This window comes from Chiloscyllium punctatum, chromosome 46 (assembly GCF_047496795.1).
Source record: "Chiloscyllium punctatum isolate Juve2018m chromosome 46, sChiPun1.3, whole genome shotgun sequence".
Lineage (NCBI taxonomy): Eukaryota > Metazoa > Chordata > Chondrichthyes > Orectolobiformes > Hemiscylliidae > Chiloscyllium > Chiloscyllium punctatum.
In genome coordinates, this window is record NC_092784.1 from 48,179,426 (window position 1) to 48,206,932 (window position 27,507).

A 27,507-nucleotide genomic window follows, 5' to 3' on the forward strand; every position below is an offset into this window, starting at 1 on the left:
AGGTCTCTGCGTTAAATTTTATCAGGCAATGTCTTCACACCTTCCGCTCTGTTGTGTTGAAATCTGTTTTGCATAATGACCAAACTTTAGAACAATTAGTGATTGGAACAAGGTCAGCCAAGTCAGAGAATATGACTTCCTTGATTGACCTGGTCCAGTCAGGGAGTCTGGCTGACAGATATAAATAGGAGTCTGAGGGGTTATGTTCACTGTAGCAGTTGGCTCTGAGCTCACTGGGTCAGTTTCATTACTATGCACATGTAAATAAAGGGTAACTTTGTGATGGGATACTGGCCTTTTGTGGAGTTATTTCTGATGAGAGGAAAAACACGCCCTCTAAGACATTCGTTTGCAACAGTCATCTTTGAGTTTGGGTAGGATTGGCATCATGCTGCTAAATGAAAAGCTTTATGTGTTCGACCCTGCTATTGAAGACTGCACCCAGCATGTAGAAGGATTACATTATGTTTTCAGGACAAATAACATTGGGGCAGATGAAAAGCAACAAATAATTCTCCTGACAACTTGTTTACCTGTATCTTCTTTGGTTATTAGAAACCTAACTTTCCCTGAGGCACCAGATACTGAAACCTTTCAAGAGCTGATGGATTTAGCAAAGGAATATTATGACCCCAAGCCTCCATGAATTCTGACATACTATTCGGTTTTACTCAGCAGTTTGACAACCAAGGGAATTTGATTTTGGTTAGCTGTAAATGAGATGCTGAGAGACTGTTTGCTATTTGGGTTTAATGATGTGACCATGCCTACTAACTGAAGCTGAACTGGACTTCAAACAGGCACTACCGACTGGTTTTGTCATTAGAAAATTCAGCAAGTGGAGCTTATGAGTTACAGGGTATTCCAAAGGAAGTGGATACCCTTGCCAGGTCAAATGAGCTTGGGAACACCACTTGAGTGAAAGCCATTGTGTAGTCTCATTCAGGATGTATCTAGAGCAGAGAGACTCTAGGTTGGCCCACAACAAAACCCCAAAATAAGCCAAGCCTTGGCCAACGGTTAAAATTTTATTAAGGATCTGGGCTGGCAGGCCATTTGTGGTTGCTACCGATATGCAGACTTGAGACAGCAAAAGAGTCCTATTAGGACTGATTTGAATAAGAGAACTCATAAGACGGTATCCAGAAGTGTGCATAGCCTGGAAATCCACCTATAACTGGCTTCAAACAGTTAAATTGCTCAGCCACATCCAAATCAGAACTGATCAAAATAAACGTCTGGCTAAATGATCACCCAGTTCTAATGGGGGTCGATACTGGTGCAGCTGTATCAGTGATTGCAGAACTAGTCTTTGCCAAAGTTCATTCTGGGCTCTTACCCTTAAGTTTGCATAACATCTCGGCCAGGCTGAGAACCTACACCTGGAAATTCCTATGGGTTAAGGGGACACCTTTGGTTCCGGTCTCTTACAAGATGCAACTGGTTCAGTTACCAATAATTGTAGTAAAAGGCACTGGCCCAAGCTTGATGGGACAAAATAGGTTCAGAAAGTTTCAACTTGATTGGCTCAACATTTTGTGCTTAAAAAAATGGTCGTCTCAGTGAATTCTTAATTAAACAAACGCAAGTTTTTCAGGAAGTCTAAGGACTATCAAAGGGGCCACCTTACTTGTTGAATAAGAAGCAATGCCATAATTCTGCGAGGCCTGCAGAGAGTCATTTGCCTTACATGCTTAAGTAGAACCAGAAACCAGGAGGCTGGAAAGCGAAGGAATCATCAAACACTTTGCAGAATAGGCAGTACCATTCATACTGATTGTGAAGCCCGATAGATTGGTTCACATTTCTGGGGATTTCACATGAATGGTAAACTACTTTTTGCAGCTGGGGAAATACCCAATCCCTCCTTTGGAGGATTTACAGACGAAACTGGCAAAGATGGTGGTGTCTGTCCTTCACTGAGTTGGACATGAGCCAGGTGAACCTGCAATTATAATTAGATGAGGATTCTCAGAAGTATGCTACAGTTAATACCCATTAGGGTATACATCAATGTACGAGACTGCCTTTTGGAGTATTGTCAGCCTGCGCTATTTTCCAGCAGAAGCTGGAGAGCATTTTACAAGGTCCAACCCTTGATGTAGAGGTGCTGGTGTTAGACTGGTGTAGACAAAAGTCACATGATACCAGGTTATAGTCCAACAAGTTTATTTGAAATCACCAGCTTCAGAGGCACTCCACCTGCCAAAGGAGTGGCATTCAAAAAGCTTGTGATTTCAAATAAACTTGTTGGGCTATGACCTGGTGTCATGTGACTTCTACAAGGCCTACCCCAGGTCACCATTTATCTGGATGATGTGCTAAAACCGGGAAGAGCATTTAGAGAATTTGGACAGAGTGCTTAAACGCTTCTCCAAGACCGGTGTAGTTCATCGGAGGGGACAAAGGGGGGTTTCAGGCACTCCAAATGACCTACTATGTCTAAAGTGTCGACAAGACAGGGTTACATCTGTTGGAAAATAAAGTGAAGGTAATCAAAGATTCCCTGGCTCTCACATTTGTACCAGACCTTAGATCTTTCCTGAGTTGCTGAATTATTACGGGAAGTGCACACATAACCTGGCCTCTATCCTGGCACCCTTACATCTGCTATTGTGGAAGGGTCAGCTTCTGAAATGGTCTTGTAGCCAAGATGTAGCCTTGACGGAAGTGAAGAAGCTGATCTCGTCATCTAAGGTGTTGGCACACCACGAACCCAGGTGAGATGTGCTGATGTATGATGCCTCCCCATATGGTTTTGGGGTGATGCTGGCTGACCAATGGAGAGGAATGACTGATAGTGTATGCTTTATGGATTGGAAAGAGTTCAGCCAAATGGATCTCATAGAATATGACTTCTCTGATTGGGGCTGTTAAACTGGTTCAATTAGGGAGTCCTGGCTGCGAGATATAAATAGGAGTGTCGGGGGTTATGTTCACTCTAGGAGCCAGCTCTGAGCTAGCTGGGTCAGTGTCATGCACTATGTAAACAAAATGTGACTTGGTGATGGGATACTGGCATTGATGGAGTTATTTCATAATATGTATAAAAGAGCAGTGGGCCTGATACAGATACCTTAGGAATTTCATTGTATACTTCCCTCTAATTTTAAAGTAAACCTTCATCACTACTCTCTGCTTTCTAAACTATTAGCAAATTTTCAAGCTTTAATTCCTTTGATTCAGTTTAATTTAGACAACAAGTCCACTGTGTAATACTTAGTAAATTGTCTTTTGAAAGTCTGTGAAGTTCTGAACCATCCTCAACAATTCTCTCTGTTCTCAGCCCCTTAAATGGGGGGGTGGAGAGAGAAGAGTCAGCAAAGAATACTGGGTTCATTGGAAAGGAAATCTTTATATAGTGGCTGATTTGAGCGGGAAACACAGCAGTGAGTGTATAGATTTCTGGATAAGCCATCTGAGGTCTCACCTGCTTTAGGCCTTTAAGAATTCAAAAGAGATCATGAAATTTAAAGCATTCACTGGGTAGTAACTGATCATCCTGTTGCTGATTGTGGAATCTTGCACTTTGCAAAAGTGACTGCATGCATTAGTTTGGCACTTTGAGACATTTCTAAGTGATGTAATAGAATGCCATATGAATCATTTTAACATTTGGCTAAACCAAGATAAATATGTTCTTTAGTTATGTTTCTGTGGTATTTACTACTTGATTTAGTTACGTGTAAAATGACTCGACTGCAGCTGATGTGACTGAAGGGTGTATTTCCATGCTGAATGACTATACAACTATATAATGCAAGTGTTTTTTTTCAGATTACCTGAGTCCATCCCAGCTGCTGAAGTCCAGCTATGTATTCTTCTTCCAACTGCCAAAGCTTCCTGAGCTTTTCATGTGTATGGATGATTTCAAGGTAAACAGCTCACCTGTCTTGTCTGAAAGCATTGCCTACTCCCTGGCTCTCAGGTTTCAATGTACCCTGCTTGTCCTCATTGCATCACATTATTCCTCATGTATAAACTCTGCAGTATGTATGTGATGGATTATTTTACCAAGGATTGCATTCAAAGTCATGCTGTATCCTGTCACCAATTATCTTGACATTGTCTGCAAGCATGGAGGAGACAATTTCAAAAGCAACTTCAAGGGACACTTGAAAGGGAACTATTGCTGACTTACTGACTAAAGTGATGAGAGGCCAAGTGGAACAAATTGGACACTCTGACAAAGAACCAACACAGGCATGATGTGCTGAAAGGTTGCCTTCTGTGTAGGTTTGTAATATCTGGTATAAATCAGAAGCCAAATCTGGCAGGTTTTCTTTGCCCCTGTAAGGACAGAGTCTAACTATAATACCTTTCCTGGCCAACCCACTCAGACTAAGGGAAGACGATAGCGTATTGTTATTATAATGGGAATAGTGATCCAAGGATCTAAGTAATTTCTAGGGTCTTCTCCATTCAAATCCCATGGTGGCAGATGATAAAATTTGAATTCACTGGAATTAACCGTCTGAGGATGACCGTGAAACCACGATCAAAATCATTATGCCATCACTGAAAACTGTCTTCCATGGCTGGTCTGGCCTACATGGGACTCTAGACCTACAGCAATGTGGTTGAGTCTTAACCACCTTCCAAAATGCCAGTCAGTCTAGCAAGTCACTTCGTTATATCAAATGCTGAGAGCCTTAAAAATGGATGGAACCAGACTGCCCAACTGATACTGATTAAGATACTAGTAAGACAATGGTAAGCACATCCACGTCAACCCTACAAACTCTTCCTTACTAACAACTAAGGACAAGTTCCAAAATTGAGAGAGCTCTCTCTCAGCAATAGCCTGCTATAATCATGCTCACAAATCATGCCTTACATGAAATATCCCAGATAGCACCACCACCATTTCTCTATGTCCTGTCCCACTGGCAGAGCAGACCCAGCAGAGGTGGCAGCACTGTGGTATACACCTGGGATAGAGTTGCCCTGGGGAGTCCTTAATATTGACTCGACTCCATGAGTCTCATGGCATCACATCAAACATGGGCAAGATAACCTCCTGCTAATTTCCATGTATCATCACTATCCCCTCCCAGGTGATGAATCAGTTCTCCTCCATGTTGAATATCACTTAAAGGAAGGAATGAGCGTGGCAAGGTTGCAGAATATACTCTTGGTGGGGAACTTCAGTGTTCACCAGCCAGAGTACGTAGGCAGTGCTACTATTGATTGAGCTGGTTGTGTCCTAAAGCATATTACTGCTAGCTTGGGTCTGCAGCACGTGTTGAGGGAAATAAAAAATACTTGACCTCATCCTCACTAGCTTACTGCAAATTCATCTGTCCATGAAAGGTATTGTAAGAATAACCATCTCTCAGTCCCTGTGGAAACAAAAATCCCACCTTCACATCGAGAATATCCTGCATCGTGTTGTGTGTGACAATGGTGTGTTGAGTGGGATAGACTTAGATCAGATTTAGCAGTACAAGAGTGGGCATCTATGAGGTTCTGTGGGCCTTCAACAGCAGCAGAATTATAATGCAGAACAGTCTGAAATTTATCTCACTTTACCATTACCATTAAGCCTGTTTTACTGAAGAGTGGAGGAGGACATACCAGCAGCAGCTTCAGGTATACTTAAAAAAATAAATTAGGTGTCAACATAGTAAAACTATAAAACAGGGCTACTTGCATGCTGAAACGCATAAGCAGCAAGTGATTGACAGGGCTAAGCAATTTCACAACCACTTGATTACAGCTAATACTTACAATCCTGCCACATCCAATTGGGCTTGGTGGTGGGCAATTAAATGGGAGGAGGTGGCGGCTCCATGAGTATCTCCATCCTCACTAATAGGAAGGACAGCACATCAGTGCAAAACATAAGGCTGAACCAGAAGTGCAGAGTGGATGGTGCTAAGTGATTGGCCACTACCCAAGGTCTCCAGCATCATAAATTTCAATTCAATTCACTCCAAATGATATTGCGAACCGGTTGAAGATGCTGGATATTGCAAAGGCTATGGGCCCTGACAACATTCTAACAATGATATTAAAGACATGTGCTCCAGAACTTGCTGTGCCTCAAGCCAAGCTGTTCAGTATAGCGACAACAATGGCATCTATTTGACAGATGATATTGCCTATTTTTGTCCTGTACACAAAATGCAGGACAACTCTAACCCAGTCATCTCCAGAAGAGAGAATCTAACCTTTTGCCCCTTGAAATTCAATGGCATTACCGTAACTCATCTCCTACTGTCAACATCTTGGGGCTCACCGTTGACCAGAAACTAACTGCCCAGCCTTATAAATGCTAAGGGTATAAGATCAAGTCAGAGGCTAGGATGCTTGCAGTGATTAACTCACCTCCTGACTCCCTGAAGCTTGAGCATCATTTGCAAAGCATGAGGCAGGAATTTGATGTAATACTCTCCATTTGCCTGGATGAGTGCAGCTCCAACAACATTCCAGAAGTTTGGTACCATCACGACAAAGTAGCTTGTTTGATTTACACCTCATCCAAATTGTCATTCAGTAGCAGCACTGTGTACCATTTACTTGACATATTGCAGACACCAAGGCTGCTTAGACAGCACCTTCCAAACCCACAACCACTTCCATCTAGAAATACAAATGGCAGATATATGGAAACACCATTACCTACAAGTACCTTCCCAAGCCACTTAACAGCCTGACTTGGAAAAATGTCACAGTTCCTTCAGTATTGTTGGATGAAATTCCTGGAACTCTCTCCCTGTTGACACTTTGGGCCTATCTGCACTATATGGACTATAATTGTTCAAGATGGCAGTTCTTGGGCAACTGGGGTTGGACAATAAATGCTGAGCCAGCCAGCAACACCCACATCCCATGAATTAATTAAACAAAAAAATGTTAACGGAACACAGGATCCTGTTACCTGCTGGTCTGTTCACCAACTGTGCCTGGATTATTCTATTTAATACACTTTTCCTGAAATTTTCTTTTAAAGGCTGCACAAAATCTATCACTGGTATTTCTTCTAGGCTTTGAAGAGTGCATACATGAGTAAGCAAATGGGAATTCAGAATAAAAGCAGCAGATTGACTGAGGAAGAGTTAGAGGCTTATGTCTACAATTTCTCTAAGCCTGGGGCTCTAGTGGCCCCCCTCAACTACTACAGGAACATCTTCAGGTAGGGAATTCACTTGATAATTCCTTATCTTAATCTTTCCAAGTTTCATATTCCTCCTTCTCCACCTCCTAGTGTGTGAAACTGTGAACTTGTCTGCTTTGGCATGAAGAATAATGGAAATGTTTCATTGGAGAGGGTGTAGCGTTTTCTGGTACACAAATCACAAAAAAAAAATGCAGATACAGCAAGTTATTAGGAAGGCAAATATAAAATTTTATTGCATTGGGCATGGAATTTAAGGATAGGAATGTTATGCTACAGTTGTGCAGTGCCTTGGTGAGACCATATCTAGATACCTTGTATAGTTTTGGTCTCCTTATTTTAAAAGGTGCATAATTGCATCCAAAGCCATTGACAGAATGTTCATTTGACTGATTCCTGAGATGGAGAGGTTATGTTATGAGGAAAGATTAGGTTATAAGAGTTTATCCATTAAAGGGATCTTATTGAAACTTATATGATCTTGATAGATCTTGACAGGGTGGATGCTGAAAACTTATTTTCCCTCATGGGTGAGACTAGCACATGTAGACACCGTTTAAAAGTAAGAGGTCTTCCATTTAGGGTGTAATGAGATTATTTTTCAGAGGGTCATTTATCTTTGGAACTCTCCTCCCAAGAGACTGGTGGATTACATTTCAGGTAAAGTTAGATAGATTCTTGATAAACAAGGTGTCAAAGGGTTTCAGGGGTAGGCAGGAAAGTGAAGTTGAGGTTATGTTTAGATCTGCCACTATTTTAAATGATGGCAGAGCAGGAGCCAAATGATCTACACCTGTTCCATATTTATACGGTATTCCATCTGTTCCTGCTCCTCAACCATTTATTTTACTTGCCAACTAATTACTAAGTCTATTAATATCAATATGATAATATTGAATGAGGGATTTAAGGTAGTCAAGGACAATGAGACTGAGATTTTGCAAGCAATATGTGACAATGTTGCACAAGGAGTTGTGGCACAGATAAGACCTAATGTAGTTGGATGATGAGGTAGTGTTGAGGGGCTGGAATGGCTTATCCCTCTGAGATATCCTTCCTATCCACGTAACGTTCAGTTAAATTTTGAATGGCTCCACAGCTCTTGAATAATCAGCTAGTAGATTTGGCAAAGTCAGAAAATGCTGGGAACTTTCAGCTGACCAGACCATATCTGTGACAACAGAAGCTTAAAAATGTGTTGCTGGAAAAGCGCAGCAGGTCAGGCAGCATCCAAGGAGAAGGAGAATAGACGTTTCGGGCATAAGCCCTTCTTCAAGAAGGGCTTATGCCCGAAACATCGATTCTCCTTCTCCTTGGATGCTGCCTGACCTGCTGCGCTTTTCCAGCAACACATTTTTAAGCTCTGATCTCCAGCATCTGCAGTCCTCACTTTCTCCCAGTGACAACAGCAAGCAAGTTAACATTTTGGGTTGAGAAGCAAAACTGAAGTTAAGAAACTTTATAAGGCAAAACAGACCCGGAGAGAGGTTTGAGGGAGGAGGAGTGCTTAAAAAGAAAGATCTCTGATATTAATTGAAATATTTATCATCCTTTTCTTTATAGAAGCTCCCTATGATGTTTTGTATGTGCTTCTCATCAGCTTACTTACTTTGTGCATGGGTGCATCACTCCATTGTAATGCTTAGGTGATTCAGATGGATTTTAAATATGGGTTGCCATTTGAGGCAGTGACGGTAGCACAGAAATATTCACTCTTTGGATTCCCCCATTGATTATCTCTTACCCAAATTGATGGGATTATTTCCTGTTGTCTTCAGATGCAGGATGTCCTTGACGTGTGATGTTTCACAATTTTCCAATAAGGACATCATCTCAAACAGGTTCTATCAGTGAGATGTTTATAATCTCAAATGATAATCAGTGACCAGGTTATCTGCCTTCAAGCGTTTATCCTAGTCCACTGGATTAGAGAAGTCAGAAAATGGGGCTATGGGTGCTATGCAATTGAATCAGAGTGCGGAAGGAGGCCATTCACCCCATTGTGTCTGTTTTGGCTCTTTGAAAGTGGTACCCAGTTAGTCTCACTTTTGAGCTTTTTTCCTCATAGCTTTACAGATTTCTTTGTTTCTGATATCTATCTACTTTTTTCAAAGAAGTTCTATTGAATTTGCTTCCACTGCCCTTTTCAGGCAGCACATTCCAGATGTCAACAACTCCCCATATTTAAAGAAACAATCTATCATCATAAAATTTCCCTCCCTTTCCATGGTTCTTCTGCAAATGTTTTAAAATCTATCTCCGCTGATTATCACTCCCCCAGTGGTTATGAAACTGGTATATGTACAAAGCAATCTAATTGGGTTTCTTCCTATTTCTTAAAGCCTTTCATGCTTCTTCATTGGTTGCCACATTTTTGACCTTGAAATGACTTAATTGGCTCTAAAGCACAATGAACACCCTGTGGTATTGAAGGACGTTATAAGAATGCAAGGCAGACTGCAAAATAGACTTCAATAAGCTCACCTAATAGAGGCCTTTAACATTGTGTAAATTGATCAGAATGGCTTTGAGAAAATAATTCTATGGTAGATGAGCCAGAAAGTAGACTGAATTATAAAATATGTCAAAAAGGAAATTGAAGAGATCTTTTCTCACCTAAAGAACTGTAAGACTGGGGAACATACTATCACTGGGATTAGTTGAGGTGAGCAACAATGAAGGACGAAATAAGATCTAGTCATAGAGTCTCAGAGATATGCAGCACAGAAACAGACCCTTTGGTCCAATAAATGTCCCATTTGCCAGCATTTGGCTCATATCCATCTAAACTCTTCCTATTCAGATGCCTTTTAAATATTGTAATTATAGCAGCCTCTGGTAGGTCATTCCATAGGCGCACCACCTTTTGCGTGAAAAGTAGCCCCTTTCATATCTTCTCCTTCCTCTAGTTTTGGACTCATCCACCCTGGGGAAAGGTTACCTTGCCTATTTACCCTATCCACACCCCTCACGATTTGATAAACCTCTATAAGGTCACACCTTAGCCTCTGACACTCCAGGGAAACCAGTCCTTGTCTATTTAGCTTCTCCCTATAGCTCAAACCCTTCAACCCCAGCAACATCCTCATCAGTTTTTTCTGAACCCTTTCAAGTTTCACAACATACTTCTTACAGGAGGGAGACCAGAATTGAACACAATACTCCAAAAATGACCAAACCAATGCCCTGTACATGACCTCCCACCCCTCATACTTAATGCACTGACCAAGAAAGGCAAGCATATCAAGAGCCTTCTTCAATCTGTCCTACCTACCTGTGACTCCACTTTTAAGGAGCTAGCTAAATACATGAACAGAAAAGGAATTGGAATCTGTATGGGGATACAGTGGAAGAAGCTTATTATGAGCATACACTCCTTCAGGAGAATGACCTGGTTCTATTTTGTAAAGTGCAATGAAAGATTTTTAACTTTTGTCAAAATCCAAATAGATTTTCAATTCGCACTTGCTGCATAGTCTGGATTGTACCACTGGAGGCTCTCAGTGAGCTTTGGAAACCTGCAAAGCAGCATGACTTCACACTGACTGTAGAATCCTGAAGTCCAGACATTTCACTGCTGCCATCACTGTCCTGTGTAGATATGTTTCTAATATATTATGTATAGCTGAACATTTCACCAGCTACTGTGGTTGGCCTGGAAAACAGCTTACCCCCTTCTGATTGCAGTGATACATGTAATCATGCATATTGCTTTTTATAATGATTGGCAACATAGAGTGCTGGGAGTAATAATGGTACCCTAACTGCTTACATATACCTTAGTGACTTCCTAAGTGATAGTTTAATTGGCTGGGCCTGGGGATAGAAAGAGAAGCCCAGGATTTGTGGCTTTTTCAGATAACCATCAAAGGGTTTGCATGATAACTGTTAACTCTCCAGAGCATGGCAAGATTGTATGGCAAATTGAACTTTCAGCGTGAGCTGTGCAAATGCAGAAATACCTGGGTTCAGAGGGCAGGAGACTTCAATGAGAAGAAGTGGAAAGTACTGGAGGAGGGCATGGCGCCTGCTTTTCCATACCTAAATTTCACCTCCCTTTTGTTTAGCTCCGCACGACCAACAAAGTACATCATATAAAAGATTGGCAAGCACCCACAATCAGCCTCAAAATTAGTTAATTTTTATTTTAGATTAGATTACTTAGTGTGGAAACAGGCCCTACGGCCCAACAAGTCCACACCGACCCACCGAAGTGCAACCCACCCAGACCCATTCCCCCACATTTACCCCTTCACCTAACACTTCTGTTTCAATTGTGGGGGTGAAGGATAAATATTGATCACTTGAGAGAAAAATAAGGTCTCAGTACAGTCATTATGTGGGCAAAAAGGAGGAAAGGAAAGAAACTAATGTCTGGGATAAAGGAATTGCCTGCCTTAGGATAGGATTGCAGTATCCAACAGCACAAGTTGAATGACAACAACTGATAGTTCATGATTCACTTTCTTACATACTTGTAGAAAATGCTTTTTAATGGAAATAATTGTTACTTCATCACTCAGCTGCTGCATGGTTTAACTACACATTCCTAATGCATGTCAAATCTTTATTTCTGATATTTCTTTCTAAACCGCTTGTCTCGTTGCTTTCTTCCTTTACCTCTTTGATCATGCTTTTTGTCACCTGTCCTCAAATTATGTGGATCATTATCAATTTTTCCTTTTATTCTATCATGGGATATTGCTGGCAGTGCTAACATTTGTTGCTCATCCCTGATTGCCCTTGAACTGAGTGACACGCTAGGGCCATTTCATATTGCAGTTCACATCTTTGAGAGTCTGGAGTCAAATGTAGGCCAGACCAAGTATGGAGAGCAGATTTCCTTAAGTTCAGGGCATAAATGAAGTAAGTTGGTTTTTATGACAATTGCTGACATTTGTTGTGGTCACTTATTGAGAATGGCTTTTATTTCCAGTTATTAATTGAATTTAAAATCCACCAGTAGTGAATTGCTAGTCCTGTCACGTTGCCACAATGCTATGGTCTCACCTTTAATACTTGCTAATGCTGCTGTGCACTACTTTGGGACACTATATAAAATAAATACTGGCTTCTGGTTTTCTGTGGAGCATGAACAAAATGCCTTCTAACCCAGAGGTGAGAGATTGATCGGCCTTTGTTGACTGAATGTGCTTATGTTGCAGCCATCTCCCAGCTAAGTGCCATGATGTGATGGTTCCCACTTTGGTGATCTGGGGTGACAAGGATGGAGCTCTCGAAGTTGGCATGACTGCCTATATGGAGCAATACGTACACAATGTGTTCCGGTTGAAGGTGGTCACTGGGGCCAGTCACTGGGTCCAGCAGGACCAGCCTGATGTAGTCAATAAACTCATCTGGACATTCTTGAAGGAAAGCAACAAGTAGACTCTGGAATCCACACACTTGCATGATGCAACTTGACATGTGTGTGAAATATAATTTATGCACAATCTTCCTAATGGAAAAATAACTAACCGTAAATGTATAACTGAAAAATTTTATAGTATCTTAATTGAATGTTAAGTGCAGCAAATACTGAGATTTGTGATGTCGTCACTAAGTAACCATTTGGGTAACAGAGCAAGTGATCATCTATCCTCCTGCCATTTTTTGTCCACTTGCTACAGAGTACTGACAAATGTTTGAGTAATGGGGAGAAAATAAACTGCAACCCTGGGGGTGCATGACACCTGTTAGAGGCGCATACTTTGCCAGAACCAGTGATCTACCATGGTATCCCTTTGAATAGGCTGTCAGTTAACACAAACTCCCTCTGACATGGCCGTTTTGTGTTGGGTTGTGCCTTGTAGGATAAACTGCTAGGAAGGATGAATCAATCAGCCGGAAATTGTGTGTTTCCCACATCTTGTCCAGATACCTTGATAACCAGTATGATATCCATGTACTATGTTCATTCAATGATTGATTAACAGACATGGGATTAACAGACATGGGATTATGTATGATCAGATCACTGAAAGGTGAAGAGAGATGATGGTGTGAATTGCAAGTGCGTTTTCATTGTTAGATATTGGACTTGATCTGCACTCATAGCTTTTATGCTGCTTTTCTATCTTGTAATTGTAGTTTTATTGTAATCATGCAAACATTTTTGTGTCTCAGATAGACAGATAGATTGCAGCTCCAATAAGACCCAAGAAGCTGAACACCAGCCAGAAGCAAATAGCCAACTTGATTGGGACTCCACCCATCATTAAACATCCACTCTGCCCACTTGCTGTAATTGTGGCAGCAGTGTGAGCCATCTACAAAATGCACTTCAACATCTCACCAAGACGCCTTTGACAACACCTTTCATCTATAAGAACAAGTGCAGCTAGCACACAGGGATATCACAACTTGCTAGTTCTCCTTCAAGTTGCACACCATTCCTTCATTGTCAGTGGAACTCCATACTCCCTAACATCTTTTTGGATAATGTTACACCAGGAACCTTGGAGGCTGAGAGGAAGGTGGACAACTGGTGCTCTCTGGTGGTCATGCTGAAATTCCTAATTCAAAACATATCTTTTGTCTTTCTTTTCTCTTTGTTCTTTCTGTCCTGTCTCTCCATTGCTCTGTCTCTACCTCTTTCTTGGTTCTGGATGTAGGTTTGCTTACTGAGCTGGAAGGTTCATATTCAGATGTTTCGTCACCAAACTAGGTAACATCTTCAGTGAGCCTCCGGACGAAATATTGCTGATGATTCCTGCTTTCTATTTATATGTTTGGGTTTCTTTGGATTGATGATGTCATTGGTGGTGCAAGGACTGTAACAAACATTACATTGGATAAACAGGCAGAAAACTAGCCACCAGGAGACATGAACATCAACTAGCCACAAAACAACATGACCCTCTCTCACTAATATCCTTACGTACAGATGAGGAAGGACACCACTTCGACTGGGACAACGCATCCATTCTAGGACAAGCCAAACAGACACACACACTGAGAATTCCTAGAAGCATGGCATTCCAACTGGAACTCTTATTAACAAATAGATTGACTTGGACTTGACTTAACACCCCCTGAGAAAAAGAACAGAAAATGACATTACCACAAGAAATGACACCACTTACTCAGAAACCCAAATATATAAATAGAAAGCAGGAATCATCAGCAATGTTTTGTCTGGAGGCTCACTGAAGATGTTACCTAGTATGGTGACAAAACATCTGAAAATGAACCTTCCAGTTCAGCGAGCAAACCTACATCCAGAACCTCAATCTGAACTACAAATCTTCTCAAAACTTACTCTTTCTTGGTTCTCTCTCTTTCACTGATCCTTTTCCTCTTTTGCAATCTCTGGCTTTTCTTACTGGCACCAAGTAAAGTAAAAATTACATTTACTCCATCTTATCCTTCCTTGAGTTGGCTGAGCTATCAGGAAGTTCTTCATTTTTTCCTCAGCAAGAGTTAAAAGTTTCTTTTCTCTTCAGTTTTTTTTTGAGCTAATCAAGGTGACAGACTGGAGATAGCTTCCTTCCAGCTCAAGAGGTTCTGTACTATCCCCAATATGTTTTCTTTACTCAACAGTCTATTCTTTCTGGCAGTCAATGCTAATCAATAATCAACTTGTCCAATTGCAAAAGACGTATACTCCAGGTAATCACTCCTGTTTCCATCAGAAGTCCACAATGTACTGGAAGTGGAGTGAGTGAATGTTTCAGGCGTTCAGAAAATGTTGCATCACAAATGCAGCCAGCACTCCAACTAACGACAGTCTTTACGAATAGCTTTTATTAAAACAAAAAGCATAAAGATATTGTGCTGGGTTTGACACTGACCCATTTAAGGAGAGAATGGGACAGATGACTGAAAGCTTGATCAAACGGAGTCTGAAATAAGAGAAAGTAAGATATTTTTAGGGATGAAGAAAAGAAGGAATGTCTGAGAGGTCACAGTAGAGAATGACAGAGTTACAAAGTTTTTAGTGTTGGTGCAGCAGCTTCCCCATGTTCATACTACATTGAGTGTTGGCTGGGTAGTTAAGCTTGTTGCATAGGAGCAGGATAAAACACCAGTGCATGCTGGTTTCTGCGCGAATCTACTATCTAGATCACTCTGTAAAGTTGAAGATGTGACTAGGGAGTAGCGTCATAGAGATGTACAGCACAGAAACAGACCCTTCAGCCCAACTCGTCTGTGCTGACCAGATATCCTAAATTAATCTAGTCCCATTTTCCAGCACTTGACCCATAACCATCTAAACCCTTCCTATTCATATACCCATCCAGCTGCCTTTTAAGTGTTGTAACTGTATCAGCCTCCTCCACTTCTGCTGGCAGCTCATTCCATATGCTCATCACCCTTTTCGTGAAAAGGTTGCCCCTCAGGTCCCTTTTAAATCTTGCCCCCCTCACCCTAAACCTATGCCCTCTAGTTCTGGACTCTCCTACCTCAGAGAAAAATACTTGTCTATTTACCCTATCCATGCTCCTCATAATTTTATAGACCTCTATAGTGTCACCCCTCAACCTGTGACACTCCAGGTCAGACCCTCCAACCCTGCAACATCCTTGTAAATCTTTTCTGAACTCTTTCAAGTTTTGCAACATCCTTCCTATTCCAAAAGTGGCCATATTAATATTCTGTACTGCAGCAACATGATCTCCCAACTCCTATACTCAATGCTCTGACCAATGTAGGAAAGCATAGCAAATGCCTTCTTCACTATCCTATCTACCTGCGACTCCACTTTCAAGGAACTATGAACCTGCACCCCAAGATCTCTTTATTCAACAACACTCCCCAGGACCTTACCATTAAATATATAAGTCCTGCCCCAATTTTCCTTTCTAAAATGCAGCACCTCACATTTATCTAAATTAAACTCCATCTACCACTCCTCGACCCATTGGCCCATTTGATAAAGATCTCATTGTACGCTGAGCTAACCTTCACTGTCCACTACATCTCCAATTTTGGTGTCATCTGCAAACCTACTATGCCTCCTTTGTTCACATCAAAATCATTTGTATAAATGATGAAAAGCAGTGGACCCAGCATCAATCCTTGTGGCACACCACAAGTCACAGGCCTCTAGTCTGAAAAACTACCCATTGCCACCACCCTCTGTCTTCTACTTTTGAGCCAGTTCTGTATCCAAATGGTGAATTCTCCCTGTATTCCATGTGATCTAACCTTGCTAACCAGTCTACCATGTGGAACCTTGTCAAACACCTTACTGAAGTCCACCACTCTACCCTCATCAATCCTCTTAGTTACTTCTTCAAAAAACTTAATCAAGTTAGTGAGACATTTCCCCCACACAAAGCTGTGTTGACTATTCCTAATCAGGCCTTGCCTGTCCAAATACAAGTAAATTCTGTCCCTCAGGGTTCCCTCCAACAACTTGCCCACCACCGATGTCAGGCTTACCAGTTTATAGTTCCTGAGCTTTTCCTTAACGCCTTTCTTAAATAGTGGCACCACGTTAGCCAACCTCCAGTCTTCTGACACCTCACCTGTGACTATTGGTGATCCAAATATCTCCTCAAGGGGCCCAGCAATTACTTCCCTCGCTTCCCACGGAGTTCTCGGGTACACCTGATCAGGTTCTGGGAGTTATCCACCTTTAAGACATCCAGCACTTGCTCCTGTGTAATATAGACATTTTTAAAGATGTCACCGTTTATTTCCCTTCATTTTATATTTTCCATGTCCTTCTCCACAATACATACTGATGCACAATACTCATTTAGTATCTCTTCCATCATCTGCAATTCCACAAATAGGCTGCCTTATTGATCTTTCAGGGGTCCTATTCTTTCCGTAGTTACCCTTTTGTCCTTAATGTATTTATAAAATCCCTTTGAATTTGACTTAACCCTATTTGCCAAAGCTATTTCATGTCCCCTTTTGCCCTCCTCAATTGCCTCTTGAGTATAAAGGCAGTAGGAGTATACTTTTCTAAGTATTCACTCAGTCTCTGCTGTCTATACCTGACAAAGGCTTCCTTCGTTTTCTTAACCAAAACCTCAAATCTCTAGTCATCCAGCATTCCCTACACCTACCGTCCTTGCCTTTCACCCTAACAGGAACATACTGTCTCTGGACTCATTTTTGAAGGCTTCCCATTTTCCAGCCATCTCTTTACCTGTGAACATCCTCCCTTTATCAACTTTTGAAAGTTCTTGTTTAATACTTCAGAATTGGTCTTCCTCCAATTTAGAACTTTAACTTTCATATCCTGCCTATCCTTTTCTGTCACAATTTAAAAATGAACAAAATTAATGACACTGGCCCCAAAGTGCTCTCCTACTGACACCTTAGTCACTTACCTTGTCTTGTTTCCCAAGAGTAGATTCCATACCATAACCACCCTATTATTCTTACTGATAACTGAACTCTCCTTACAAATTTGTTTCTCAATTTCCCACTGACTATCAGGGGCTCTATAATGCAACCCTAATAAGGTGATCATCCCTTTCTTATTTCTCAGTTCCACTCAAAAAACTTCCCTGGATGTATTCCCAGGAATATCCTCCCTAAGTACAGCTGTAATGTTATACCTTCTCAAAAACGGCACTCCCCCTCCTCTCCTGCCCCCCTTTCTGTCCTTCCTATAGCATTTGTATCCTGGAACGTTAAGCTACCACCCCTGAGTCACATGTCATTGCAATGATATACAAGCCCCATGTTCCTAACCATGCCCTGAGTTCACCTGTCTTTTCCTGTTAGGCCTCTTGCATTGAAATAAATGCAGTTTAATATATCAGTACCACCTTGTTTTCTGCTTTGTTCCTGCTTGCTCTGACTGTTTGACTTGCTCCTTTTCCCAACTATACCACTCTCAGACTGACCTTTACTCACTACCTCCCTGTCTTCTGCACCCCCCCCACCGCAACTTTACTAGTTTAAATCCTCCTGCTCAGCACTAGCAAATCTCCCTGCCAATATTTTATTCCCCTTCAAATTCACGTGCAATCAGTCCTTCCTGTACAGGTCACTTTTACCCAAGAAGAGATTCCAATGATCCAAAAATGTGAGCCCTTCACCCCTGCACCAGCTCATTAGCCATGTATTCATCTCCTTTAACCTCCTATTCCTATCCTCACTAGCTCGTAGTACCAGGACTAATTGAGATATTACTACCCTCGAGGACATCCTGCCTAACTTCCTACATTCTCCTTTCAGAATCTCAGCCTATATCCTTCCCATGTTGTTAGTTTCAATGTGTACAATGACGATTTGCTGGTCCCACTCCCCTTTGAGAATATTCTGCACTCAATACCCTTGATCCTGGCACCAGGGAGGCAACACACGATTCTGATTTCTTGCTGTCGGCCGCAGAAATGTCGATGTGTGCATCTGACTAGAGATTCCCCTATCACAGTCAATCACTTTGAAGCTGACATACCCCTTGTTACATTAGAGCTAGTTTCGGTACCACAAACTTAGCTGTTCATTTTACATTCCCTTGAGAGTCCATCACCCCTTACATTTTCCAAAACAACATACATGTTTGAGATGGGGATAGCCACAGAAGACTCCTGCACTACCTGCTTCCCTTTCCTACCTTTCCTGGAGGTAACCCATCTACCTGACTGTATCTGCAGTTTTTCTCCCTTCTTATAAACTGCCATCCTTCACACCCCTTAGCTCCTGTAAGTTCCTGATTGCCCCAAACTGCTGCTCAAGCTGATCTTGCAATCTGATAGCATTCGCAATCAAAAACACTTGCAGCAGACATAATTACCAGTAACATGAAAACTCTCCCTAATCTCCCACATTCAACAGAAAGAGCACATCACTCTACTAAAGACCATCTTTCCACCTTAACAATCTACAGACCCAGAAAATGGCACAGTCTTACTAAAACACACTGCTCCAGGCTAACTTCGTACCTCTGTGTTATATTTTAAAGTTTTAATCAAGTGGCAGATCTCAATAAAGCATATAACCAATAAAAATCTCACTCTACTCACTGTTATAGATTTTTAAAAAAAGGACAGTGAGATTGCACTTTAAAACCATGCACTTATTTGCTCTCAAGCTGTGAGCTCTCCCATGCAAGTTTGTCCAAGGTCAGCTGTGACTTTCGGTGTTTGCTAATTTTCTTAGACGCACTCCAATGTCCAGAAATACTTGAACTCAAACAGCAAAGGAAGTGGCTGTGCGGATTCACTGCTGTGTCAGATAGTGTAGATTTTTCTCTCTCACACTCTCTCACACTCTCTCACACTCTCTCACACTCTCTCACACTCTCTCACACTCACACACACACACACACAAACAGACCATATTGATTCTACCTTTGTCTCACTTCCTCCTTTTTAAAGTTATGTTGTTTTGATATTCTTATCCCCAAAGTTCCAAAACAATTCAACAGCTTATAAAACAGCAGTTACTGCTCCTGGAATTTAAGGAAATCAGCTCCAACACCTAAAATACTTAAAGGGAGCAGCTCTTGTAGCCACATCTTGGTCGAAAGAGAGTTCTTTCCAATTCCCTGCCAAGCTATCACCTTGACTTGGATTCAATTCAAAGTCCACAATGAGGGATCAGCCCTGAAGGTTATAGACTGAACCTGCACAATAGATTGGTGCCAATAGGGATGGATCTATAAGCTGAATACACTAAGGACTTTGAACATTATTGCAGAATTACATGTACTGAAATAATGTGTGTTTTGTTAGTGCGAATTTGCTGGAACACAAATGACGAATTGGGGACACTTTTTAAAGCATCTGTTGGTTATAATGTGATTTCGGCCCGATTCATTTCAGTGGTGCTGCAATATGCGATTTCTTATAACAGAGATCGCACAAGAAGACAAATACCATGTTATAGCAGAGCCGACATCGAACATTGTCTCGTGATGTTATGTCTACTATGGATGCCAAATACAGGCACCTGATGTGGAGACCCGTGGAAATTCGCAACTTTTTTGCATTGGGAAATGTACAATTTATTTGAAATGAATATTAATTTTGTATCTAATGTATTAAAATTTTATGTCAAATATTCCAGTTTAAAAACTTCTTAAAACTGACTTAGGGATTTCCGTCCTGGGCGATGAGTTGAATATCCATTATGAAATCACCAGGCAGTTTTCTGAGACCCACCATCTGTCCCATTAACAATGGTGTAAGTTAGTTGTGGAGTTCAAGAAATAGGGTCACCACAATGTAGGAGCACTCATCAACCATAATCAGTTTTTGGAGGTGCAAGTATTTTTATATGATCCTACGAAGGAAAGAAAGATATGCATTTATAAAGCAACTTTCCCAATCTCAGATTGTACCATCAGCAAAATTGAAGCATCTCTGTTGTAATGTGGGAAACATGGCAGTCAATTTGCGCACATCAAGTTCACGCAAACAGTAACGAAACAATGACTAGCTAACCTGTTTTACTTATGTTGGTTGAAAGATAAAAATTGGACAGGACACCTAAGACAGAATACTTATCTTGAAATTAGAGTCATTGAGTTATACAGCACGGAAACAGACCCTTTGGTCCAACTCAGCCATGGTGACCAGATATCCTAAATTGAAATAGTCCTATTTGCTAGCATTTGGCCTCTATCCCTCTAAAACTTTCCTATTCATATACTTATCCAGATGCCTTTTAAGTGTTGTAATTGCCCCAGCGTCACCACTTACTCTGGTAGCTTATTCCATACATGTACCACCCTTTGCATGAAAACGTTGCCCATTAGGTCCTTTTTGAAACTTTCCCCTCTCACCCTAAACCTATGCCCTCTCTCTCTGGATTCCCTATACCCCAGGGAAAAGACTTTGTCTGTTTACCCTATCCATGCTCTTCATGATTTTATAAACCTCTATGAGGTTACTCTTCAACCTCTGACGCTGCAGGGAGAACAGCCCCAGCCTGTTTAGCCTCTCCCTCCAACCCTGGCAACATCCTTGTAAATCTTTTCTGAACCCTTTCAAATTTCACAGCATCCTTCCTATAGGAGGGAGACTAGAATTGCACACAGTATTCCAGAAGTGGCCTAACCAATATCCTATATAGCTGCAACATGACTTCCCTATGCCTATACTGTATGTTCTAACCAATAAAGGAAAGCATATCAAATGCCTTTTTCACTATCCTAGCTACCTAGTGTATATGATCTTTTCTGCCTTGGTCCTGCACTGCGTTTTTGTCCTCAATTCTCTGGTGTGGATCCAGAAAGCTACAGACTCCGACTCATGCTACACATTGAACCAATAATTATCGTAAACTTATTTGAGGGATATGTAATTTGTAGCCTGGCCATCATTTATTGCCTGTCCCAAGTTACTCTTGCGAAGGTTGTGGTGAGCTTCCTTCTTGAATTCCTGCAGTCCAAATGCAATAGGGTGCCCCCCAATGCCCTCTATGAGGGAATTCCAGGGTTTTGACCCAGTAACAGTGAAGAAGCAATGTATTTCCAAATCAGGGTGGAGTGTTGATTGCAGGGGAACTTGCAGGTGGTGGTGTTTCCATTGTATCTGCTGCCTTTGTCCTTTTAGATGGAAATGGCCATGGGTTTGGAATGTACTGTCTAAGGACCTTTGGTGAATTTCTTCAGTGCAGCGTGAAAATAGAACTCACTTCTGCTCCCCAGTGCTGAAGGGAGTGGATGCTGGTGGACATGATGTCAATCAAACGAGCTGCTTTGTCCTGGATGATGACAAGCTTCTTGAGTGTTGTTGGAGCCTCATACATCCGGGCAAGTAAGGAGTATTCTATCACTCTCCTGACTTGTGTTCTGTGTAATGAAGATGTGGGTGTACTGTACCTTTAACAGAGTTAAAAGTTAGCAGAACTACCTGACAGCACCAAGTGTTCTGAAAAAAGATATAATGTAACATTTGGTCGAACAACTTGATTAGCTAGTTGCAAAAACAAATTCGAATTAGGTCAATAAGTTTAAAATATACCCCCCCAAAAAACCGAACTCCAGTCAAATTTGAATTTAGTATGTTGACAATCTTAAAAGCCAATAAAAGACAATCTTATGACACAATCTGATGCTTTGGGGGGGTGTATAAGACCAAGGAAAATTGAACAGTCGGGGGGAGAACTGCCAAGCTAAAGACTTGGTTGACTGGAGAATAGCTCTCTTAAAGGTACCTTTATTGATCCGTGACCTGTGAAGCAGAAATCCCTAAGAAGGAGGAAAGATGATTAAACATCTGGCTGGATTTTGAAAAGTTGACTTTTGATAAATCTTAATCAGTGGTTTTATCGGGCTAGTATGATCAAAGGGAAGGTAAAAGATAACTTAAAAGAAGGAGTTGTAAATAATCATTAGTTAATTATTCTCTGTTATGCTTTAAGAAATAAAGTTGTTAATTTTTACTTTAAATAGCTCTTGGCCTCTTGAATTTTCACAGATTACTGCCCGGGTTAAATCTTTTCTGTATTGCTGGTTTAAATTAAGCAGGAGGGTTTAGCCCGTCTCGTAAAACCTGTTGATGCTGAACATAATTTAGGGAGTCAGAAGATGAGTTAATCACTGCAGTATTCCTTGCTTCCGACCTCCTCCTGTAGCCACTGTATTTATGTGACAAATCTAGTTGAGTTTCTGGTCAACAGTAACCCCACGGATGTGGTGAATTCAGTGAAGGTAATACCATTGAATGTCAAGAGGCAGTGGTTAAATTGCCTCTTATTGACGATTGTCATTGCCTGGTACTTGTGTGATGCACATGTTACTTGCCACTTGTCAGCTTAAGTCTGGATATTGTCCAGATCTTGTTACATTTGAACATGGACTGCTTAAGTACCTGAGGAGTTGCAATTAGTGCTGAACATTATGCAGACATTGGCGAACATGCCGATTTATGACCTTATAATGGAATGAAAATCATTGAAGCAACTGAAGATAGTTGGGCCTCAGACGTGACCCTGATGAACTCCTTCCTGCATGACTATCCTAGAGCTGAGATGATTGATCTCCAACAACCACAATCATCTTCCTTTATGCCAAGTATTACTCCAACCAGCAGAGAGAGTTTCCCCCTCTGAACACACATCGATTCCAGTTTTGGTAGTGCCTTCTTGATGTCGAGGACTGTCACTCCCACCTCACCTCTAAAATTCAACTCTTTTGTCTATATCTGAATCAAGGCAACACTGAGGTCAGGGAGTGGCTCTGGCAGAACCCAAACAGGGCATCTGTGCGTAGGTTATTGCTGAGCAGATGCTGCTTGATAGAATTGTTGATGACACCTTCCATCACTTTACCGATGATTGAGATAAACAGATCGGGTCGTAATTGGCTGGGTTGCACTCTTCCTGCTTTTTGTGTACAGGATATCGCTGGGCAATTTTTCACATTGTTGGATAGATGCCACTAACTGTACTGGAAGAGCTTGGCTAGGGGAGTCGCACGATCTGGAACAGAAGTCTTCAGTACAGTTGTCATTGTTACTGATATCATGTTCAATCAATTGAATTGGCTTTATGCCAAGTATGACTACAACCAGCAGAGAGATTTCCCCATGACACTAATTGATTGCAGTTTTGGTGGGGTTCCTTAATGTCGCACTCAATTGAGTGTATTTGATGTCATGGGCTATCTTTTTGAAATGTTTTGAGGTGGTCTGGGCTGGTCCATAACACATCTCATTTTCTGGTTTGCCTGGTGCTGGTATTGGCATGCCCTCCTGCATGCTTCATTGAATCAGGCTTGATCCCTTGGCTTGATAGTAATGGTTGAGAATATGCTAGGCCATGAGGTTGCAGATCCATCCTGTAGGGCAATCTGCTGCTAGGAGACAGTGAGGACTGCAGATGCTGGACATCAGAGTTGAGAGTGTGTTGCTGGAAAAACACAGCAGGTCAGGCAGCATCCGAGGAGCAGGAAAATTGACATTTTGGGCTGGAGCCCTTCATCAGGAATCAGCAATCTGCTGCTGTTGATGATCCATAGCACCTTTATTGATGCCTGGTCTGGAGTTGCTAGATCTATTTGAAGTCTGTGATGATTTGGAGGAGCCGGTGTTGGATTGGGCTGGACAAAGTTAAAAATCTCACAGCACCAGGTTATAGTCCAACAGATTAGATTAGATTAGATTACTTACAGTGTGGAAACAGGCTCTTCGGCCCAACAAGTCCACACCGCCCCACCGAAGCGTAACCCACCCTTACCCCTACATCTACATCTACCCCTTACCTAACACTACGGGCAATTTAGCATGGCCAATTCACCTGACCTGCACATCTTTGGAGTGTGGGAGGTAACCGGAGCACCCGGAGGAAACCCACACAGACACGGGGAGAACGTGCAAACTCCACACAGTCAGTCGCCTGAGGCGGGAATTGAACCCGGGTCTCTGGCGCTGTGAGGCAGCAGTGCTAACCACTGTGCCACCGTGCCGCCCACAACAAACAAACAGGTTTATTTGTTGACGATCATCTGGTGAAGAGATAGTGTTTTGAAAGCTAATGCTTACAAATAAACCTTGGACTATAACCTGGTGTTGTGTGAGTTTTAACCTTGTCCATTGAGGACAGCGATTATGCCAGACAATAGGATGGAGGGGATTCTCAAGTGAAGGCAGCACTTCGTCTCCACAAAGACTGTGCAGTGGTCACTTCCTACTGATACGATCATGGGCAGATGCATCTGCAGCCAGCAGATTGGTAAGGATAAGGTCAAGTATGTTTTTTCATTTTGTTGGTTTCCTCACCATCTGCTGCAGACCCAGCTGTGTCCCTTAGGACCCAATTAGCTCAATCAGTAGTGCATCTGCTGAACCATTCTTGGTTGTGGGCATGAAACCCCCACCTAGAGTATATTTTGCACCCTTGCTGCTCTCAGTGCTTCGTCCAAGTGTTGCTCAACATGGAGGAGTGCTGATTGATCAGCCAAAGCGATCAGCCAAATCATCATATGGTAATAAGCAGGAGGTTCCCTTGCCCATGTTTCACCTGCAATCATACGACTTCATCAGGGCTGGAATCAATGTTGAGGTCTCCCAGAGTAACACATCCTGATTGTATACCACCGTATTGCCACCTCTGCTGGGTCTGTCCTGCTGTGTGACAGGACAAATCCACAGATGGTGATAGTGGTGTCTGGGATATTGTCTGTATGATATGAATCAGGCTGTTCCACAAATGCTATTATGGTTTAGTTTATTTGTCAATAAGTGATTTTAGCATTAAGTCGCCTACAGTACAGCCTTTACATTGTGATTGAGTTTCTTGAACAAAAGACTGATTTAAAAAGGAAATGTAATTACGTGAATTGTTCACAGCCTCCAAAAGCTACCAAAGCACTTTTCAACCAAAGAAGTAATTCTACTTTTCAAGCATAGTTACTGCTGGAGAGATATGTGGTTTGTATGTAGTCCGTACTGGACAGCACTTTATTTATGTAGTACAGGCAGGAGGAGCAACAGATTTTAATCAAGCAGAGAGAAGGAAGATGAAGGCAAAAACTCATAAGGTAAGATTTGAGATCAGGTGGAGTGCATAAAGTTAAATTGCACAAGTGATGATGGTGTAAAGGGATATAAGAACTGAAATAAAGATGGGGACATCTCCAGTTTGGTATTTTTTTTGTCCTTTCCTGTCCAAGGTAATGCTTCAGTAGAACCTACATCTCTTCCAGAAGAGCACAATAGCCCTAACTGAACTAGAGGACATAGAGTCATAGAGATGTACAGCATGGAAACAGACCAAACCCGTCCATGCCAACCAGATATCCCCACCCAATCTAGTCCCACCTGCCAGCGCCCATGTAGGAAAAAAAGAGCAGAAGTCTATCTAAGTACAGGAATTAACCAGAATTAGAGCTAGGATTAATAATGTCAGAGAGGGAAATTGGTCAGAGGCCGCTCAAAGGACAGAGAAGATTGGGGAGGAAGGAAGACCTAGCAAATTAACAGAAGTGATTATTCTGCTAGAGTGTTTTGTGTAGAAGGGTATCATAAAAGTTCTCCAGTATATCCTGTATTGGACTCTGGATCTATCAGGGATTCTGAGGATGGAAATTGACAAAGAAAATGGATCATTCACAGTGATCAAACTCAAATGGGTTTTTGAAATGTTCAGATTTCAGGATGAATTGTGACTCCTGAGATAGTGAGGAAGAAGGATTATCTTGGAATGGGAAACAATTGTTTGCAGGTTATTCCAGACATGCCTTATAATCTATTCTTACACCAGGCTCATTTTGATAGGCAATTTTTCAGGATCATTTTGTTCATTATAAGCTATAATCACTACCATCACAGCCCAAATAAACCATTGATAATGTATTGTGACATCTGTGATATTTGCCACATGCTTTTCTAGTTCATTTTATTAAATCATTTAAAATGTTCATGTTTGGCAAGAGTAGTCAGAGTTCTAGAACCAAGGTTAGGTAAATAGAGTTAACCCGTAGATTAGTGATAATTGAATGAATTGCACAGAACAGGCTTGATGAATTGAATGGCTTCCTTGTATCCTAAGTTTTAATAATAAGCAACTGACTGTGTGTCATTTCTGGATGTCAGAATAGATATAAATGACATTATTTTAGATAATGCTGTGTTCTGGGTTATTTCCGAAACTACTTTCATTTTCATGACCAAATTACAGGTGCCAATGGCAGCTGGAACCACTAATCAGCTTGATCTTGATTTTGTTAAGGGTATTGGTGAGATTAATCTAGTCTCAACATAAGCCAAAACAGAAATTGCTGGGAAAGTTCAGCAGGTCTGGCAGAGTTAACGTTATGGGTCAGTTCTGAGGAAGGGTCACTTGACCTGAAACGTTAACTCTAATTTCGCTCTATGGATGGTGTTAGATCTGCTGAGCTTTTCCAGTTGGTTCTGACTTACAGCATCCACAGTTCTGCTTTTTTATTTATTCTAGGCTCAACTCTGCATCAGTCATTGGACTACACGTGAGTTGCCCACCGAAGTGTCACACAAATCAGAATTTGGAAACATAACTTGCGATCAAAACACACAGTGCGAGTGAAACTATACATGTTATTTTGTTTATAGTTAGAGAGGAACATGAAATGTGAAAACCTAGCAGAGCATGAATGCAATATAATTGATTTCATCTATCCATTAAAAAATACACCACAAAATGCAGGTAAAAGTGCCTTGGCGAACTGCCTTTGCTACTGTTTTTGGTGAGAGAATTTCTCAGGCTGATTTTTTTTCCTTAATAAGGAGAATCGGAGAAAGATGAATCCTGAGAAAATGTCTCATTTTGTTCATATATAAAAAGTAGAATAATGATTTGTTCTTAACATATCATAGAACAGGAAATAAATCTCATCTTGGTGTTATCCACACCTCCTTGATAGCTAATGAAAAAGAAAATCACACCTTTCGCTTCTATCTTCAATCAAAATATAATAAACTGATCACGAAACAAACAATTAGCTATAAATATTTCTCAATGAACTAAGAATTTTCTTGATACTGGATTAA

General features: G+C 41.4%; 1 protein-coding gene across 1 annotated transcript in view; it reads left to right on the forward strand.

The window, feature by feature from the left end:
- The window catches only part of LOC140468012 (epoxide hydrolase 4-like), a 64,109-nt gene extending 49,885 nt beyond the window's left edge, over positions 1 to 14,224 (forward strand). Inside the window, exons 5-7 of the mRNA XM_072564158.1 lie at positions 3,778 to 3,875; positions 6,990 to 7,138; positions 12,286 to 14,224. Coding sequence (XP_072420259.1) covers positions 3,778 to 3,875; positions 6,990 to 7,138; positions 12,286 to 12,508 — 470 coding nt within the window. The 3' untranslated portion in view covers positions 12,509 to 14,224. The remainder of the gene's footprint in view (positions 1 to 3,777; positions 3,876 to 6,989; positions 7,139 to 12,285) is intronic.
- The last annotated feature ends 13,283 nt before the right edge of the window (positions 14,225 to 27,507 follow it).